The 22,182-nt window shown below is 36.1% G+C and overlaps 1 protein-coding gene across 1 annotated transcript in view; it reads left to right on the top strand.

Annotated features, from left to right (window-relative positions):
* Positions 1–22,182, top strand: part of Arhgef38 (Rho guanine nucleotide exchange factor (GEF) 38) — an 87,961-nt gene that overhangs the window by 41,121 nt on the left and 24,658 nt on the right. The window contains exons 3-5 of the mRNA XM_013023727.1: positions 1,061–1,184; positions 9,366–9,513; positions 15,575–15,592. Of these exons, the coding sequence (XP_012879181.1) occupies positions 1,061–1,184; positions 9,366–9,513; positions 15,575–15,592 (290 nt within the window). The remainder of the gene's footprint in view (positions 1–1,060; positions 1,185–9,365; positions 9,514–15,574; positions 15,593–22,182) is intronic.

Genomic DNA, 22,182 nt, shown 5'->3' with positions numbered 1-22,182 from the left:
AAGCCTGGCTTTGTCTGGTGTGAGAATCTATGCTTTATTTTTCCACCAGAGTCAGTGACACCAAACTTTGAGAAGATACTCCTTGCAGTATGAGAAGGGTTTTGTAATCTGTCTGGAGATTATATATATATATATATATATATATATATATATATATAAAATCACACTCAGAGAGCTGAGGGTGATTGGTCATCCCTCTTCTAGCCACTTACTACCTATGAAAACATAGAAGATGCTCAGGAAATGTTGGAAGAAAGGATGGATTGACAACAGATAAAAGATTAAGTCTTGTATCCATTTACATGGACCTAAAGAATGTTTTTGAACCTATGTATGGAGTTATAAAATACAATCAATCCTTAGTATAAGTTTAGTAAATATTTCCATTTCTATTCATTTAAAAGTAAAAAGAAGCCAGGCGCCAGTGGTTCATGGCTGTAATCCTACCTACTCAGGAGACTGAGCTCTGAGGATTGTGATTCAAAGCCAGCCCAGGCAGGAAAGACTATAAGTTTCTTACGTCTAATTAACCACCAGAAAACCAAAAGTGGTTGTCTGAGGACAGTGCCCAGGCTCTGAGTTCAAGCCCCATAATTGACAAAAAATAAAAAAGTAAGAAGAGCAAGAATCAACTCAGCATATGTATTTGTCATCACTCTTAGACATCTGTGGTACAAAAACACCTTGAAAAATAGTTACTCAACAACGGTAAGATCCAACATCAGCTGTAAAAGCAGTAAAACAGTCTGAAACCACAGCAGCAGCTACCTTCATAGAGAGAAATTAATAGAAATACCAGTTAGACTTAACAGTTTCTCCCATTCTGGTTTTTATTAGGGTGTGTCACTGCATAGCCAATTCAAAAAATATTAAAGAAAAAAGACAGAGGCAATAAATGGCATCCCAATACCTTGGATGAAAAACTGTATAGCTACTCTAGAAATATTAATGAAAATGTACAAGAAATGGTTGTTGAGGCAGCATAGGGTAGCACATAAAACACTTACTGTTAGCACAAGGAAACACAATACGATGGTGCTCACTGTTTGTGTTTCTACAGATTGATAGGCTGGACGTGGACAGTTTATTTAGCAACATTGAATCTGTGCATCAGATATCAGCCAAGCTGCTATCCTTGTTGGAAGAGGCCACAACCAACGTGGAACCGGCCATGCAAGCAATTGGTATGTTTATTCTCTTCTCCAGTTCCACCATAGAAGAGGAAATAATATTTTAATGACCTCCTGGTGCTTTGGTTTTATGTTTCTGACTCACAAAGCTTCCCAGGAGATATATAAATGCTAAACCCATCTTCAGGCTTCTTGTAATTACACAAACTGTGTATTTATTTTCAAATGGGTTTGCAATCTATTTGCTCAAGTCCATCAGTAATACTAAGCACAACATTTGCTCTTTAATTTCTCATCTTTCAACGTCTGTCTTTCAGATGTTCTTTTATTTTTTTATGACTAACACTTACTTGATCTTTAAAGAATTGAACATTTAAGTATTTTTTTTTTAGCCTTACTGACTTCACAATATTTTTCCAATTTTATGCCTACAAGTTGATTGCTTTTTGGGTTGTGAATTCACTTCTTGGGTTGTGAATTTTTTATGACTTTATATGATCTATAAAAAACTTACACAACTTCCGTTTTTTCAGTTCTTTTCTATTTTACTCTCAAGAACAATAGGTATACATGTGTGTGCATATATACATATATTTACTTACATATTTTTTTCTTATTCTGGTAGTATTTTTTTAATGACCATAGAGATTATCACATGGGAAGCATTGAGCCAAATTTTTGTTCTATTTCTGGGGAGTCCCAAAGAACTTTTGTGGAGAAAGTAAAATAGAGCAGCTAACTATGAAAAGAACTGATTATTTTCTTTTAAAGGAAACCAATTCAGAAACAAATACTGATTTTCTGTTTCTCAAGTAAATTAACAATGAACATCCACACCCATCACAAAGTCTACTGCCATCACCATTTAAAAGACAACCAGAAGACAGATCCCTGTTGATGAAGCACCAACATCTAGGTCAAAAACTAGTCATGACAACTTGTACTTCTCATTGTTGCAACCGGTCCACCTGTATCCTTAAACAACGGGTTTTTCCCCATCTCCTCCACAAGTTATACTGACATCAAATATAGTACGCATTATCCTGCCCATGCAATTGTAACCCCTCTGTACAGTATGCTCACAAATAAAATTAAATTAAAAAAAATAAAATTATATTAAAAAAAAGGAATGTGCGTGCGCAAAGTTTAGGGCCTATTACCCAAGTCTGGTTTGAGCCTTGTACATGTGGCCTCCACAATGGATTTGGGGCTTATTGGGTTACTCCATCCCCAGCCTGCTGCCATGTGCTCTGTCTCATGTTGTGCTGAATAAAACTTCCATAAACTTCTCACCTAAAAAAAAAAAAAAAAACTAGTCATGACTTTACAGTCTTCTCAAAATAGGTAAAAGCACATACAGCTGGGGTAAGATGTATTTACCTAAAGCTCCATGCAGCATGGCTTTTTGTATAGGTCAAATGTCAGATGTCTTCAATTAATTTCACTCAATTTTATTTCCAAGTTTTCTTGAACCTACCTACAAAAATAAATGTAAAGCAATCTCTTCTAAAGAGTTGACATTTTTAGCAGGAGTGTTTGGCAAACAGGTAAATGATGGCAGGCATCTGATGAGCAAATAGAAAATCAATTAATTCTAATAATGGTTCAATTTTTTTTACAGAACCAGAGAAGAGTTCTGGGAAATTTATCATATCAAAACTAATTGTTTTTCTGGCGATGTAGTTCAGTGATGTGTACAACACCTACCTAGCATGCAAGGGGCCCTGGATTCCATCCATAACAGGGGCAAGGGAAGAAAAGTAAATATCTGAGTTTATTATAAATGCTGTTGTCATTTGAAAAAGTAAAAAAATGTGAATACAACTATTGGTGGGGCACATTATTATAGCCAAGTCTTTTCACTAAAATCAAAATACAAGGAGCAGAAATATTCTTGAAATTAATTGGGTTGCATACACAATGAGGCTATGATATTTCACTAATTTACATCACAGCTACTCTAAGTTTATATACATAAAATTTGAACAAAATTCAGCATCAATTATATCCTCAAATCTGAATTCTGACATATGACAAATACTTCTTTTGTTTCCGGTCATTAATCCATTTTTAGAAATGTCTGGTACTTTCCAGCTTGTCTTTGTAAGTGTTTCATACTGACATCAGGTTGTTTTTGTAACCAAGGCTTGAGGAAATATGTTCATTTTGTTCCAAACCAGTTAGAGGTTTCACCAGGAGGGGTGTTTAAATTTGAACCCTATCCAAGTCCCAATGATTGTTGAGTAAACTTCTCCTAGTTTATCTAGGTATTAGGAAAATTTCCCCTTGACTAGAGCTGTGAATCACAAACTCTTCATCATGCCATCTAAAGAGGTAGACATCAGACATACACCTGGGCTTTGTATTTTTCAGTAATAAGATTCTTGAAACCTCACCAGGTGTCAGTTTATCTTACGAAATATAAGTGCCTTGGTAAAAGATTTTTGTGATGATCTCCTTCAAAATCCTCAGCATGGGGCTTTGTAATCGTGGCCAAGATGGCTCCTATTCTTTCAAACACTACTTTCTCCAGGCAATAAGAGTAAAACCATTGCCTTGTTTAGTGCTGGCAGCTGGGCCCCCAGCCAAGGAGGATAAGCAGAATGTGGGGAACACACCTTGGAATGACTGGGTTGCAAGCTACCAGCCAAACTTTTATTTTGGGACAGCACCCCCCACACACACTCTTTTACTCGGTTGTGTGTGTCACTCAGGAAAACAATAGCCAGAGGCCTTCGTTATTGTGCAGCTGGACCTCTAATCTACTTCCCAGAGAGTGGGCCACAATCTACTCTGTCCCCACAACCATGATACCTTTCTCTGTAGTCTGAATATTCTAGTTTGAGAGACAAGTTTTATTTAGAACCACAGGTAACTTTCCCTTCAGATATATCTCAATTATTTCCTTTTTAACTAAAGTTATTTGTTATTATTATTCAAGGGTTTTTTTTAGAATTTACTTGAATGTATTTATTGAATTTATGTTTTAAAATATTTTCATCAGCTAAATAACAAACTTTAAACATTTTATACCATATTTTCACAAGATTTCTTAATAAAATGTGGGTAGTGAAGTGGAAGCTCTTGACTAGTCAGAATTGTTATCACAATGTTTTCCTACCAAAGAAGAGCAAGAGGAAGAAGGAGGAGAAGGAGGAGGAGGAGAAATAGAGGATGAATAAGAGTGTACAACATGTTGATTACAATTAACTTCAGCTGAGAGAAACAGAAAACAAGAGTGAGATATTACTAGCTTTATAAGCCATACTTATTTCTTTGTTGTGTGAAATGGAAACTGTGTGTTCTGCACTATGAGGAAGCCCTGCTCCAACGGGGGCTCAGCAGAAATGCAAGGGTCTTCCAGTTCTTAGTGCGGCTTACCAAAGGCATGGCCCTCATAGTCAAGGACAAGGTAGGGCCCAAGTCTCACGTAGCAGTCACAGGCAAGGATGAAAAAGGAATAAAAATGGAACTGGCTGCATCTTCAAGGAAAGGCTTTTGTCACAAGACATTTCACTTGTACACTACAGCTAGACTGTAATTACTTGGTCAGATAAATTGCAAAGGAGTTGGGAAAGATAGCTTTTATCAGGAGCAAAGATTCTACTTCAGCCGGGTACTGGTGGCTCATACTTGTAATCCTACCTACCGGGGAGGCTGAGAAGGCCTGTTATCTTAGCTACTGCTGAAAGCATAAAATAGGCAGGTCATGGTCCAGGCAGGAAGCAAGACACTATTCTTAAAACAACCAGAGTGAAAAAGAGCTGGAGCTGTGGCTCCATGGTAGAGTACCTGTCTAGCAATCTCAAGACCTTATGTTCAAAGCATAGTCAACCAAAACAAAACTATATGCATGTGTACTATTTATTTATGTTATGCAGTCATGTGCTCACTAATGAGGGATACAGCCTGAGAAATGTGTTTTTAGGTGACGTCCTTATTGTGAAAACATCAGTGAATTTATTAAAGGCTATCATATATGCATATATACACACATATATGTATACACGATATACATATACACATACACACATGCACAGTATATATGTACAACATATATACATATATATGTATGTCTATCTATGAAATAATATATACTATGTAAGATAATCTTTAGAATCACATACGTGTACTCTGTCACTGACAGATTATCTGCTTTATCTCCAATTAACCTCTTAAAATCTGGAAGTGTTGCTGGGAATCAAAGTGGTAAAGCATTAGCCTTGAGCAAAAAGAGCTCAAGGATAGCACTCAGGCTCTGAGTTCAAGCCCCAAAATTGTTGAGAAAAAAAGAGACAAAGAGCAATATATTCAACATGGGAGTAATTACTCCAAGATACAGAATATGCTCGGTATTTTTTTTCAGTTATTTTTAAGGGAGGTAACTAAAGATATTTAAATGACTGCATTTTCCTCCTCTCCTTTGCATGACAATTATCAATGCAGAAAATCTTAGCTTGCAGATTTATGTTTGTTTGTTTGTTTTTTTAAAGAAGCCTATGGTAGTTTTATTTTACAGGAGTCCGACTTCATTGTGACAGGCAACCAGAAGGAAATTACCTTCACTAGTTGTGGCTCAATTTCCTAATCATCTCTTCAGATACATTAGACAGAGCAGTTGTCCTTCACCATTAAAGGAATGCAGCCCAGGCTTACGTTACCGTGGAAACAGAATCACTTTGTGCTGCAAGATACCTTGCTTCATCAGCACTATTATGAAGCAGAACACATTGGTGGGGCTGGGAAGGGAATCTAATATTCTGTTGTCAGTGTTCTACTTGACCTTCAGGTGAATAAATGTTTTTCAATTAAAGCACTTAAATATCTTTTAACTTAGATAATTATTATTACAGTTCCATCAAAATTTTGCTAGGAATAAATAGTATAATTTTGCTGATAAGGGCGAAGCTGTACATTCTTTCAAACTGGAACATTTCTGTCAAAGATGATTCAAGGATATTGGCAAATTAATGGTTTAATTGCATATAAAGTGTCTTTTTGTTGTTCGACTCTGTGATTTGATCATAAAATGAATTTATGAGACTGTCCTTGCTCTTTCCTTTTTTGGTCTGCAATCTTTATATATATATGTATGTGTATATATATAATTTTATTGTAAGTGTGATGCACAGAGAGGTTACAGTTACATAAGTAAGGTAATGAGTACATTTCTTGTCAGACATTGTTCCTCCCTCATTTTCTCCCACTTTCCCTCCCCCCTGACTCCTCCCTTCCTCTGACTCCACACCCCCCCCCCATCCCTAATCTTCTTTGGAGTGAGTATACATGTTTACAATGTTATCTTGTTCTGAAAAGTGTGTTTCTTAACTAGCTTCCATTCAAGCCTGCACTTGGCACCCACTTCTGGGGCTAATTTCCTGCTCCAGCCCAAAGTGCCAGTCCTATTACCCAGACCCTTACTGAGAATCTCTCTTCCTCTGTGTCCAGGCTTAAATTCAGTTAGTTCTTCTTTTACTTTTACTTTGTGTTAATTATTTCTTATTACTGTCTTAAAGAGCAAACTCATAATCATAATTATAATATTATAATGTATATATTAGATAAATCAACTTAGTAAAATCCCAGAAACAAATCATGAATCCCTCATCCTTTTGGCTCCAAAGATGCTCACAACAATTGAGTTGCTTTAAAGACTCGAAAAAAACACAATTAAAAAAAATAGACACATGGGGGCTGGGAAGATGGCTCAGTGGTAGAGCGCTTGCCTTGCATGCATGAGGCCCTGGGTTCGATTCCCCAGCACCACATAAGCAAAAAGAAAAAAAAGCCGAAAGTGGTGCTGTGGCTCGAGTGGTAGAGCGCTAGCTTTGAGCTGAAGAGCTAAGGGACAGAGCCTAGGCCCAGAGTTCAGGCCCCACAACCGGACCCCCCCAAAAAAATGACACATAAAACCTTAAAACACATACATGTGAATGCATACACACACACACACACACACACACACACACACACACACACACAATTTCCTCCGATTCTCTAAGAACAGGAAAATCCTATACAGATACAATGAAGAGGAAACGGAAGTCTTTCATTGGCTGGATATAAATATAATATAAATTGAATGGAACATGATACCTTAAAAATAATAGTGTGATTTTGCTTAACATCATCTAATATAGTCATATGTACATAGCTTTTGAACTTTTCTGCTTGTCCTAGACATGTACTAGTTATTGAAAATAAGGGAAACCATGGGACCTATGTTTCTTTGGGCCTGGCTCACTTTACTTAATAATTTTTTCCAAGTCTTTCCATTTCCTAACAAATGGGGCGAACCCCAAGATAGAGACACAAATATTTTTTTTGCTATTGTTCTTAATGTATTTATAATGTACTATGTGATTTTTTTTGTTTCTTTGTATGTTTCTCCCCCATGGTATAACCCATATTTTCACTGTATTTGATTCTGGTGGCCTGCATCTTGTATATACAATTATCTAATTTGGGGAGGGGAAGGGAAAATACAAAATGCTTAAATAAGGATACAGGTTGACCCATTGTAACAATGAGATGTACAAGGCACTATGTTGAAAACGAACTTTACCACTTTGGCGGGGAAGGCTGGGGGTGGGGGGGTATTGTTGTGATGGTGGGAGGAAAGGGATGGTAGGGGAAAAACAAAGGAGGAGGCAATAATGCTCTATAGGAAATGTACTCATTACCTTTCTCATGAAACTGTAACCCCTCTGTACAGTATTTTTGCAATAAAAAGTACAAAACATAATAATAGTGTTGTAATTCTGGAGATAGTAAGGAAGGCTTACGAGACAAGTGACAATGTTTTGAGCAATTAGTGGCAAGCATATTTTACATGTCATCCCCTTTAATTATCAAATTAATCTCAATAATACCATAGCTTGTGTTATTTCCATTACAAATAATATGAAGGAACATAGGATCAAAGTATTTTTGCAAGCAAAGTTATTCCCGTGTCTCCACACAAACCCTAGCTGACTTCTGATTCTGAATTTAGTATTCTTTCCAACTGCATGGCTCCATCTAGAATCCAGGGAACCTCTTTTGTGTGAGGGCTTGAAACCCAAGGATATAATGAAAACAGCTGGATTCCAATCTTAACTTTCTCACTTCCTGACAGGACTTTGGGAAAATGGTTGATTTGGTTGCAAATTCTAATTTGTTCATCTTTAATTAATATGTATAAATAAGCTCCTATCTATTTCTGCATGGAGAAAATAAAGCAATCCAGCTGTACACAACACATTTACAGTGTTAAGTATCTCTCTATTTATGTAGGAAGAATGACTTTCTTCTGTTGCTGTGATAGGTACAGACAAATGTTCACCTCACTGTTAATCAATGCAGCCATCAAAATCAGCTGAGTTTCCCAATGAACCTCAATCTCAAATTGGCAAATTTTTAAGAACAGATCCTGACACGTTTCGTCTGTATCTCCCACAATACCTAATGCAGAGCTGATTGGACACTTCTTCCATTAGTTTTAAGGATGGACTGAGTGGTTAAATCAAACTACTGTCCAAGAACTACATGGTCCACCTATACAGCCTTGATTTTACAATAATATTTAAAGAAGATTCAGTAAATGCCTAAGCAGAATTAGCCCAAGTTTCTCATGAAGATATACTCATAACCTTGACTAATAGTATTATCCAATTAATTTTATAAGGAACAATGACCTATTCTTTTTTATGATCACATATAAAAAATTTTTTCTCTAAATTCCTCTGCTTTCTTCTCAGAGACCCTCAGGATATGTTGAAAAATTGCTTACCAAGTACCTGAAATTTCACCTCCTAAACTTCTAGTTTATTCACAAAACTGCTCCATTTTGAGCACTTATTATGGTCTATACTATGGCTATTATATCATAATGAAAGAGATGTAGAGAGTGAAAGTATATTGCATAAGTAACAAAGCCAGTTTGTAGCATAGTGTGATTTAAACCCATACACAGATCCATATCCTCTTAACCATAATCCTGCACACCAACCTGTTAAGTTCTTTATCCTTTGATTAATAAGAAAAAAGAAGAGTAAGGAGAAGGAAGAAAGGAAGGAAGGAAAGACGGAAGGAAGGAAGGAAGGAAAAAGGGGAAAAAAAGAAAAGGAAACAAAGAAAAGGAAAGGCCTAACACCCTTCCAAAATAACCTGTCAAGACTGTTAGAAAAAATGAACATATGAAATACTATTTTGGTGTGACATGACATCATTTTGCCTTTCTTCTGCATTTATCAGGAGAGGTATTCTTGCAGATTAAAGGACCACTGGAAGATATTTATAAAATCTACTGCTATCACCACGACGAAGCACATAGTGTACTGGAGTCTTATGAAAAGGAGGAAGAGCTGAAGCAACATTTGAGCCAGTGTATCCAGTCTTTAAAGTAAGGTCTTTTCAAATGGTGATTCCCATCCACTCTGGGTTGCCTAGCAGGGGGCATTCTAAATGGATCTAGATGAAAGGTCTCACTAAAAGCCTATGTTTTATGCAGCTGGTTGGGAGCTCTGCTTTGTGTTACTTTATGAAAAACTGACGTGTGGGAAGTCAGGATTGACCTTTTTTTTAAAATTTTTTTTCTCCCTGAAAGGTTGACTAAAAATAACATGGGAGAAGATTCAGGGGTTTGAAAAGATAGAAAAATGTAATGTCAAAAAGTAAAATATGAGTGGAAAGCCATATTGCTCCCATTCAGTTCAACGACTATGGATAGTAGAGCCTACCCAATGACCCATTGAGCACATGAGTTAATAGGGTTAGTGAGTGGTCTGAATGCTTATTCCCCACCTTCATTGTATCAGAAGAGGGGGAGATTATGAAGATTACTCAGGCCTTACTAAAATTAATTTTAGGACAATTAGCCATGCCTATTTCCCTCATCCCTAGAATACTGGGTGGATACTATAAATAAACAAATGTTTTATTGGGAAAGAAATATTCTCACTCTAAAATCCACAAAGTAAACATGAATAATATTTATTTTGAATTGTTACTTCATGTGTTTTTAAATAGTGATAACCAGAATTTGTCTTTTCTTCTATTCTTTTTTAGATATATGACACGAACCTGGGTTTGGGCTGATAAAATTAGGATCTAACTATACATGCAGTTTCCTAGGAAATTTAAAATTGAAATTATTATCCTATTCCTCATTTTATCCATAGTTCTCTTATGGCTTTTCACTGTCGGATGACCTTGCTTACGTTTGGGATGGGATTACCAGGGAAGGTGTAGCATGCAAGTCAACGTAAACCAGTCTGATGCCCTAGCACATACCCCTGTGTGCATTGCTGTGTGGGATGGGAATGAGAAGGTTCTTCTCTGTTACAAGAAGTTTGTAGTCACCTTAGAGTGAAATCATGACACTACTCTGAAGGAATCTTTTCCAAGCTACAACTTGATCCAGTAGGGACCCAATGAATTTGAATTTAAATAAATACATAAGTGTTAGGGATTTAACTCAGTGAAAAAGCACCTGCCTAGCAAGTAGAAGGTCCTGGGTTCAGTCCTCAGCACCACAAAACAAGCATTCAAAGTTCAACTTCACTGCCCTCTACTGTCCAAAACATAATTGCAGCTCATTATCCTTTTTTTTATATCATAGATAACAATATATTCAAATCACTAAATTGGGAGCATTTATTTAATGACTCATAACGTGACAAGCTACTGAGAAAATAACTAAATATAATTTTATTTTACAATCTTCTTTTAAATAGTGCAATATGATCTGATAACTTAAATATGTGATGAGAAGTTCTAGTTAATTATTTCTGACTGTTTTCACTTCAGTCCAGTGCTAGCATATCAGTTTAGAGAAAAATTACAGTTTGGAGTTATCTTCATCTTAATAAACCCATGTTTATTAACCTCTAAATGTGGAGCTATCTTACCCCTCAGGAAGGTAATGAGGTCCTGAATATGAATGAACATTTTCCCTTACCTTAAACAAGTGGAAAGATTTAATCCGTGTCCATCTTCAGTCATTTCCCTTCTTCAGTTTATAGAAAAAGAAGAGACAAATATTACAGCAAGCAAGAAGCTAATTCCTTGGATCATTATCATAGATCCAACTTGAGGAGTAGGGAGGTAGTTGATTTTACCTGGTCCTTACCAGGAGAGATCTTTATTTGGAGGTGATGGAGTTAACTTGCATTGGGGTTGTGCTTCTGACTTTTTGCCAGAAACAAAGCTTTCTATTCAGATTGAGATGAACATGTATTTGTTGTTCATCAAGCTTGTGACTCCTGAGAGAAAGACATAGAGCCTTCCAGAATATCCTTTATGCAATATAGTTTAGTATCACACACCTACAAAACAAGAAGAGGCAGAGGTAATTTTGTTATTTCATCAAGTATTAATTACTGAAAATTAATTAATTACTGAAAATTACTTTCACATCCAATGGTTTATTTGGTCTTTCTTCTGCAAACTTGGAGTCATTGTCCTAGGATGACACAAATGTTGTATATTCAGAACCCTCTTGATTTGGGGAAAGAATATCAGCCTCCCGAAGTTGCTAAGGTTTAGAAAGCACAAAATTCAAAGGAATCGATATTGGCAGAACAATTCCTTAAGGGAAGGGAAATCAAAATAAAGTAGTTTAAGGTAGGGCTATTTTCCCAAAAGTTGCCTTTCCATGAAAGTAAAGTTGATGATGAATTGTACTGGTATGCCTGAAGGCTGAGAGCAGTAGAATTATTGACATTACTATAATACTGACCTCGATTGAGCTAAGCTTTAAATTCTGAGAAACAGGTTTTCAAACAGCTTTATAGGCCACAGAGAGTCTGGAGCACCCTGAGGGCTTGGTTTCCTTAGCCAAGTAATCAGTCAAAACCATTACTGTCACTCTGACTTTTCCTAGTGGCTAAATAAAGGAGCCCTAGTGCAGTTGCCATTTCTAATGAAAATTAGGGGCAGCCTCTATTTTCTATCATGCAAAGGGTTATTGGAACAACTCAGTGTGAAGCAATATCCATAAGAGAAGTGGCTTCAGGCCTCAGAAGCTAAAGCAGATTTTAAAGCAATTTAGGTTGCAGTTTATCCAAAATTAAAATATGTTTATTGAGGGCCTAATAAATATTTATTAAGAGTACTAGATAATGTTGAAACTATGTTTGAAAAATATTTAAAATAAGTTCTTGACTCCCCAAAATACTAACTATACCTGGGAAGATAAACAGTTCTATTTGGAAAGCTTAATAATTACACAAGGGGTCGTTTAAGCAAACAACAGACACTGTCTCAGTTCAAGACTAATTTTTTTTTTTTGTCTGTTGTGGGACTTGAACTCTGGGCCTGGGCGCTGTCCCTCAGCTCTTCAGCTCAAGGCAAGTGCTCTACCATTTGAGCCACATCGCCAATTCGGTTTTCTTGTGGTTAAGTGGAGAGAAGAGTCCCATGGACTTTCCTTGTCTGGGCTGTCTTTGAACTGCAATCCTCAGATCTCAGCCTCCTGAGTAGCTAGGATTACAGGCGTGAGCCACCGGCGCCCAGCCAAGACTAATTTTGAAAGTATAATAGATGTATTTCCTGGCACTAGCAGATTTAACCATATAACACTTGGTTATTCTTTGAAGCCCATTATCCTTCAGAGGATAAAATTAAGTGTATCTAGAAAACAATTTTGGATCCCTTTGAAATGCTAGGGTAGTGCTTCCTGGTATGTGTATACACCTGTGCCAGATCCTCAAGAATGTGTGTTAAAAATGTAGTTTCATATGTTTTCCCCCAGATTAAAGGAAGATAGGATGACTGGTGAGCCAGTCCAGGATCTGCAGTTTTAACCAGCACTTGATGCCCTTCGGTAAACATTCAAGAACTAAGTTGTAGAGACATTATGTCTAATGTGCCCCTCACTGCTTTCCCCGAAGTCCATGGGCTTTCCCATTAAGATAGAAACAATTTAAGCAGTTCAGAGTTTGGAGAGCTAAAGAACGAATAGGGTAAAGGTATCCCAAAGCACAATTACATTTGCATCTGTTGCCTAGAAATCAGAGATTTCCAAATTTTTATGGAATCAACAAGGAATGTTTACGAGCAAGCATTATAGACCCCCAAGTGTGTGCAATACTGTATTAATGAAGTCTCTAAAGCTATGTACATTGGGTTTACTAAAAACCTGATTACTTAGCCTCTTTGGAGTTATTTAAGGCTTCTGATCTGCATGAGGAAAATAAGCTAGAATGGTTATACAGGAAGCATAGCTGTAATTAGAATAGAATATCAGCTACCTTCTTTTCTGTTTGTTCTCCACCCTCATTCCCAGTTCTGGGGCTTGAACTCAGGGCCTGGGTGCTGTCCCTGAGCTTCTTTTGCTCAAGGCTAGCACTCTACCACTTGAGCCATTGCACCACTTCTGGCTTTTTGTGTTTATGTGGTACTGAGGAATCAAACCCAGGGTTTCATGCATGCTAGGCAAGCGCTCTACCACTAAGCCACAACCCCAGTCCTTCTTTTCTGTTTTTCTGGTTATAAACATCACTAAAGACTTTGTTACATATCAGAGGCCCCACAGATATGTTTATTTTGTAATAGAGAAGGAATGAAGGACTTTGCCATATTTTGGGGTAGATGGGAGACATTTCTAGTTTCATGCCTCATTGTTTTACTAAATTAAACTGTATCTTTTCCTCACCAACGCTACCATACTCAGGAGAAAAACATCTCATTTCTAATCCTCTTGATAGCTGTTCCTATCATTCCTGTAGCTTCCTTCACCCTATTCAAGAAGCCAAAAACTCGTGCTATGTACCATCTAGAAGAATCTGTTTCAATGTAAAAATATAGAGAGTGCACCACATAAAAAATAAAATAACTTTTGGAAATTCTTTCAGTTCCTTGTTTTATGATCTTGGGTTGGAACACAGATCATGATCTTTAAAGAATAGTCTCATAGAAATAACTTTTGTGCATCAAATTACAATGAATCCATAGGGGAGATGTGGTAGTGATAGATTAAACAGCTTTATCAAAGAGGAAATGGACATAATTTAGCTTCCTCCTTGGCTAGGATTAGCTTCTGGAAAGTTTTAGCCCAAAAGAGATTTTCTTAAGTGATAAGCAAATAAATAAAAAACTATAATGGAGTGCCCCTTCCTTATGGATTGTGGGTTCTTCTATTAGAAAATTTCTCAGGCCCCTCTTGTGAAATGTGATACTGCATTAAACACACTGTATTATACACACTTTGTATTACAACAATACATGAAATAAATGAAATCGAAAGAGAAGCTGAGTACCAGTGGCTTACACCTATAATCTTAACTTCTCAGGTGGCTGAGGCCTGGAGGATCCTGGTTTGAAACCAGCTGAGGAAGAAAAGTTTGCTAGATTCCATCTCTGAAATAACCAGCAAAACACGGGGCTGAAGGCACGGCTTAAGTGATAGAGTGCAAGCCAAGCAAGCACAAGTACTGAGATATATATATATAGAGAGAGAGAGACAGACAGACAGACAGAGACAGAGAGACAGAGAGAAGAGAGAGGCAGAGACAGAGACAGAGAGAAATTGTATGTCTTCCGGAATGAAAAAGTATTAACCTTTCTTTTTAACTTCCAATATAATCACATTGTTTGTTTCCATGGAAAAATGGGGTTTTTATTTATATTCATCTTTTCCAAATTTTCTGATCTGTTATCTAGAAGGAATCTTAGACAAATTAAATTCCTCACAGCACGAGGACAGAAGTTAGGGAAAGAGTGTGAACAGAAAAATGGAGAGACATATTGGCAGTAAGTGGTTAGCAGTGGGCGATTTCTAGAAGGATTTCTTCCATGGCAGTGGAAGGGTTCTTTTAAAAACTGTGAATAATTTTCTAAACTTATAGCAGCTGTTGCTTTGAAAAATCTGGGCAGAAAAGGACAATGTAAGGTCCTGAGGATTCCAAGCAAGGAATTTGTGTGGTTGCCATAGTTATAAACCCCATGGGGTCGGGGTGAATGTCAGGAAATAAAGATGTTTCTATTCCATTCTATGGAATAGCTTCAGTGTTACAGGAGTAAAATGGTAGCCACTAGACTCTAGCAGTACCTTAGTTAAGGCTTTTTTTTTTTAAGAATTATTGAAAAGTAAATAGTTTATTCCCTATCTAAAATGATACAGAGAAATATTATAGAGCATTTAACAACAGCTTTCTGAAATCTTGGTTACCTACATTGTCATATTTAATAGCTTTCTTTACTAATGTAAAGAAAATTTTAGTCTACTTTTAAATGAAGAAAACTTACTATAATCTGAATCACAAGTTTTCAGCTTTATATAAAGTATAAAACAAATATGGTGAATACCTAAAATGAAATTTTAGGGACATGATTATAAAACAATGAAACTAACCTCATTGCGTTTTCATGAAACTATTTTACATAGCAACATAATAATTGTTTTATAATGTTGCATATTACTTCATATATTTACATAATTTATCTTTTTCTCTCTCTTACAGGAAAATATACATGCAAGAGTAAGTACTTTTTTGAATTAACATTTGGTAATTGTACATGTTTGTAGGATGCAATCTGGTATTATTATTATTAATTTACTTTATTGTTATTATTGTGATGTACAGTGGGATTACAATTACATGAGTCATGTAATGAGAACATTTCCTTTTGAACAGTGTCTTCTGTTCCCTCATTCTTTCCCAGTCTCTCCATCCTGTAGTTTATAATAAGGAATATAAAATTTACAAAATAGAAATTATGTCAGTTGAATCCACAAATATCTGTCATTAATGTTTGGGTACAGAGTAACCACGAGGAGAGACAAAATTCCAGAAATGAAATAGAAGATTCAGGTACCATATAGAAGGCTTGTAGATCAGTCAATGAATTCAGTTAGGTACCCATTTCACAGGTGTTCTATTTCAGAAAGGATATGGATCCTTTAGGATAATTAAATATGTAGAGATTTGAGTTAGGTTTCAAATTATGAAATCATCTGAATTGCAGAGCGAGGAGCCTTTGTGTCCCTTTACATATGAGATGCCTAGCTACCCTGGAGAGTGACCACCTCATTATAGAAGCCTGTGTCAAGTACTAGAGCTTCATAGCTGGTTGTGAGAGCCATGTGTCACAAATTTGGCTTGGGTTCTACTTGCTGAAGTCTTTATAATCAAGTGACAAAGCAGAGAGAAACAGAGATTGAGAGCAGGAAAGGAAATATCTTTGGTGCAGTTAGCATGCACAGATTCATCCATACAGAATACTTAACCCATGCTTTGTATGGAAACACTTGCCTATAAAACTGCCCTAGCTTCTGCCGCAATCCTGCTGTATAGGAGTTGGCAGGATTGGTATTGCTCCTTCTAACCTATTCATTACACCAAGAACTAAAAGAGAAGGAGGACAATCACTGCGGGTGTCTGGGTGAACATCAAAGCCAGCTGGGCAGGACTTATTTTCCTCCTGTTGCTCTTGCTGAGGTCAGGGAGGCCACATGCTGCCACAGAAAAGGGTAAAAGGCAATGTCAAACGCAGTGTAATTGTGGCTATTTAGTAGTGAAGGCCAGCAAAGCCAAGAGTGCATTGAAGTCATGGGAGTTTGTAAATGCCATCCAAAACATTTACAAGTGAAAACTGCTGATTTTTCTACAATGTGCATTTTTTAAAATGTCAAATATTTATAAATTATAAAATGCTTACTTTCAATTATAATTTTATACAAACATGAAAGACAGTACCACAGTGCCCAGAGGGATCATAGAGTCTGCAAGAAAGCCTCTGACCCGTACCTCATTCTAAAACAGGAAAGAAAATGTCTGTTCTAAACAACTCTATCCAGCAATGTTTTCCTTTGTTAGTCATGCAAAAACATGAAGACCTATGAAGTTCTTTTCCACATTATGTTCCCTATCTGACCAGTTATTGCTACCTGCAGAGCTCAAACACAATTCTTACTGGTCTCAAAATGACATAGATGACTGGTTGTTCACTTTGTAACATTGCAAAGTCAAAAAGAAATGAGAAGAGTGGTAATTAGGAATCATGTCCCAGAGTTTAAAACCTTTGACATTGCAATAACTTCCATGTCATTGAAGGCTATTTTCTTACACACACACATAGACACAGAACAAAATAGAGCATGTATTATTTTCTGTCAGCTTGCAACTCATTCATCAATTCACCATAGACCTCTTTCTATGTCAGCCAAAATAAATCCACATCTTTTAATTGTATAATATTCTTTATATATGCATAACTATATATCAAATAGTTTATATATCACAGTTTATATGATATATAATTTGGATATATAAATGATATATATGATATATCATAACTTATATTTATGATAATTTTGTTAAACAAATCCTTACAGTTGAATCCTGTCTTATAAATGTTGGTGTTATATGCTCATTGTTATGCATTATATTTATACAATAATCTCAGTATTGGCTTAGGATGAATTTCTGAAAATAGAATTGTTCCATTAAAGAGCTTTTGATGACTTGTAAGAAAATTTCATAAAAGTTGAGCTAATTTATATTCTCACTATTCATGCATGAATTGTTTATTTATTGACTATATTTATCAAGACTAAATACTATTAATATTTTTAACTTTGTACTTTGGCAATGTAACAGGTCTCAAATGATACTCTGTTGTTTAAATAGCATTGCTAATAATTTTGGGCATTTTTAATGCATACTTACACATACTTGACATTACATTGTATTTCATTGCTAATACATGAACTTTTGGCGGGGGGGATCCAGTCCTGGGGACTGAACTCTGGGCCTGGGCGCTGTCCCTCAGCTCTTCAGCTCAAGGCTAGCGCTCTACCACTTGAGCCATAGCACCACTTCTGGCTTTTTTCTTTTTGCTTATGTGGTGCTGAGGAATCAAACCCAGGGCCTCATGTATGCAAGGCAAGCACTCTATCACTGAGCCACCTTCCCAGCCCCATGAACTTTTTTTTTTTTTTTGTCAGTCATGGGGCTTGAGTTCAGGGACTGGGTGCTGTCCATGAGCTCTTTTGCTCAAGCCTAATGTTCTACCACTTTGAGCCACAGCACCACTTCCTGTTTTTGAATAGTTAGTTAAAGATAAGTGTGTCATGGGGACTTTTCTTCCTTGGCTGCCTTGAAAAATGTAATCCTCAGATCTCAGCCTCCTGAGTAGCTAGGATTTTATTGAGATATTCATCTTTTCCTAATAGATTTATGTATTTTTAATGAATTTATTAACTCTTTGTTAGTCTTGTATATCATAACTAATTTTCCAGCTTATTATTTGACTTTTAACATAGTTTATGGCTGCTTCTGTCTTTATCTTTTATCTGCATAGTTTTGCAGAGCTAAATTTTAAATAGAGATATAACTTTTTTATTGTGAATTTCAGATTTTATTTCTTGCTTGTTAACTCCAAGATTAGTTTTTAAAGTGTAATCTCATATATTTTACAAGTTCTTGTATGGTTTCCTTTTTTATTTCTCTTTTTATTTGGTGGTGGAGATCAAATTCAAGGCCTCATGCAAGCTAATCACACCCTCTGTTAATGAATTATGCTCCTAGAACTTATGGTTTTATTTTTGACTTATCATTTTCTTTTTCTTTTTCATTATTATCTCTAAGTAGCTGTACAAGGGAGTTTCAATTCAACAAATTAGTTTGTAAGATACTGCATCTAGTCAGTGTTACCCGTTCTATCATTCTCTTCCATCTTTCCCAGCCCTATTCCTCCTTGGTTTTATATTCAGCAATTAAATATTTGACCTATCTGGAATCTGTAGCTTATAATTTCCAGGAGTTAGTTCTTAGTCCTTCAAATGATCTTTCTGATTTTGATAACATATTAAGAATTAAGCAGTTTCTGATTTTTGTGTAATTAATCCTTCTTATTCTGATCCCCAGACAAATTCTCCCCACTTCAACAGGCATTCAATAACTATAATTGATGAACTTTGGGAAGTGGTCAAATAGTGCCTCTTAAAAATTACTGGTTCTGTTGGTCTGCTACATCAGTTACCACTCAGTCATTACCTTTACTCTTCTAAAATATACTGATAGTTTTTTAGTTTTTTTTTTTTTTTAGTTACAACTTATTACAGAAAATGCTGTTTATTATTGTGTAACAATAGTAGCGTTCTTTAAACTTGACTCAAGGAGTTTTATAAGGATGTACATTTTAAAAAGGATCAGTAATAGAATAGATACTTGTGGCTACTATAAAATAAATATGAAATATAGGATATTTCTGGAAATGAAATAGAGGAAACTCTAAGCATTTTGATCAATAGTTGTAGTCTTTTCTTTCTCTTTTCTGTTTCTAAATAAAAATATAGTTATGCCTTATGATGATTTGTTTTTTTGTTTTCTACCAAAGATTTCATATTGCTTAAATGTTTGTTATTATATTTTCATTGTGCACTTTTTTTCCTCTATTTGATGTAAAGTTCTCTGCAGCAAAACTAGACTTTGCTAAAACAAAGCTAGCTGTGTTTGCTTGATTTCATAAACTCCAGAAATAATTTGTAATGAAAATGGTGTAGCTAAGGATAGCACTAACATCAAAGCAGAGGAAGTTGAAACAGAATTAAGATGGATACCTACCTTACATTTCAGCCGGTTGTTTATTGGAAATTGTTACACATTCGCTACTTATGGAGGGGCAGGCAGGTAAAAGCCTACTTCCTGGCAGACACAGGGATAGGATTCATCTGCCTCCCACAGTTATCTGAATTTAATCTTACTGGGTGGGATTAGATGAGGTGAACTTTCCACACCAAACGCCTAGAGTGTCATTATCTTTTAACACATCCTCTATCTTTTCTACCATATTGCTTGTCTGTCTGATGCAGATAACAGAACATCATTGCCCATCACTTGGACAACTGTCCAAAGTATATGTCTGAAGACCAAAGTATATTGCAAATTTCTCATTTTTTTAAGAAAGATGCTTTTAAGACTTGCTTTATGACATTTTTAAAAGAAACAATAGTCATTTGAATGTTGTCCTTTGAAACATGAAAGGGAAGAAATAGAATTTTGATGCCCAGCTATGATGAAGGAGAAATAATTGTTATGATTTAAACACAATTTAAGCTCTAGGTTGGTTTTGTGACAGGTATACACATAAAAGAAAGAAGGGCAGTTCAAAAATATAACTGTTCTCTTTAATACATCTGAGCTATTTTTGGTTTAATGTCTTTTAAAGAAAAGTACACATAAAAATAGAGAATTCTTATAAATAACCATTAAAGTTAGATTTTCTTTGAAATATTTGACTATGTATTTTGAAAGTATTTTCTGTGGTTTAAGAAACTAAGTTAGGTATAATTAAATGAAAAAACTTAACAGAAAATCTAACCATAATCATAAATCTAATATAATTTGCTCTATTATTTTTGACATTTCTGACTTGTTTCTTAAGGGAATTATTTCCAGATAAGTGTGAAAATTGTTGCATTGTTAAATAATCTCTTTAGATACAAAAGAAAATGCTATTTTTCATACTTTAGGATTATGCTACTGATATGCTTTTCATTATAATATGTTTTTAGTTGATTTTTGGTATAGTAGCTTTCATTTATTCCATTCAGTTTTCTTGGAAACCAATAATCAAATACTTTCTCCTCCCATTTCTGATTCTCCTTTGATCTTTGGTTGCTGTTCTCCCTTTCTAAGTTGATTTGGTACAAGTGGAATAAGAAATACAAGATCAAGTAAATTAAAGCAACCTTTCACACCCTTGTAAACTGTTAGTATTTATTTTGCTAGTCCTTCACAATGTTACATTTAGTTTGCTTAATCTTTGTCTCTGGTATTCTAGTTTTTTTAAAATCAAGATTAGACGCCAACTCGGTATCTGATGTTTTTGCTCATCAGCTGGCACTCTGCCACCTGAGCCAGGCCTCCAACCTCTCTATTATAATTTGCTATGAATAAAATTTCTCATGAATTTTGAAATTTCTGAAATGTTTCAGATAAAGTAAAACGTATTATCCAACACCTGAGAAAGCTGTCATCTCTCAATCTACTATTATAGCTTGAGAGGATGCAGTAGGTTATAGTGGAGTTAAAGTAGTGATAGGGAAACTGATCATTGGCTGGCAAGTAGGGAAACGAAAGTTCCAGATCGTACTAAGTGACATGGATAAAATAAAATGGGGAGAGATAATAGTGATATGTGTGTGAGTGCATGTACTATGTCCCTGTATATACCTGCATTTATCTGTTCAAGTACACATAATAAAGTTCCTTACCTTCTTATTTAGTGGGGTTAAATTAGATGGTCTGTAAGGTACTTTCAGACCATTTCACATCATGCAAATCATTTAATTTATTTAACATTTATGTCTATTTTATTTTTCAAATTACATGTCTATTGTCTACCCTAAAAATATACAAGTATGAAGGGGCTGGGAAGATGGCTCAATGGTAGAGCGCTTGCCTTGCATGCATGAGGCCCTGGGTTTGATTCCTCAGCACCACATAAGCAAAAAGAAAAAAGCCGGAAGTGGAGCTGTGGCTCCAGTGGTAGAGCGCTAGCCTTGAGCTGAAGAGCTGAGGGACAGCGCCCAGGCCCAGAGTTCAGGACCCACGACTGGACCCCCCCCAAAAAAAAATACAAGTATGTGGCTGGGATGCGGCTCAGAGATAAAGTGCTTGCCTACCAAGTACAACGTCCTGGGTTTGATCTCCAGTATCACAAAAGAAAAGACACACACAAAAAAGAGAAGGGCTAGTGGGAGAACAAGGGAGGGGGTAACAATGCTCAACAAGTAATGTACTCATTGCCTTCCTCACGTAACTGTAACCCCTCTGTACAGCATCTTTGCAATAAAATAAAATTTAAAAAATACAGTTTTTAAAAATACAAGTATGAAAAATTCCACTTGTTGGGATTCTTATTTGTCTTTTTGTATAAAGAACCTTTTAGAGGGGCTGGGAAGGTGGCTCAGTGGTAGAGCGCTTGCCTTGCATGCATGAGGCCCTGGGTTCGATTCCTCAGCACCTCATAAGCAAAAAGAAAAAAGCCGGAAGTGGCGCTGTGGCTCAAGTGGTAGAGTGCTAGCCTTGAGCTGAAGAGCTGAGGGACAGCGCCCAGGCCC

Source organism: Dipodomys ordii, unplaced genomic scaffold (genome assembly GCF_000151885.1).
Source record: "Dipodomys ordii isolate 6190 unplaced genomic scaffold, Dord_2.0 Scaffold70, whole genome shotgun sequence".
Taxonomy (NCBI): domain Eukaryota; kingdom Metazoa; phylum Chordata; class Mammalia; order Rodentia; family Heteromyidae; genus Dipodomys; species Dipodomys ordii.
The sequence above is the reverse complement of the archived record's forward strand: the minus strand, read 5'-3'. Positions and strand labels throughout refer to the sequence as shown.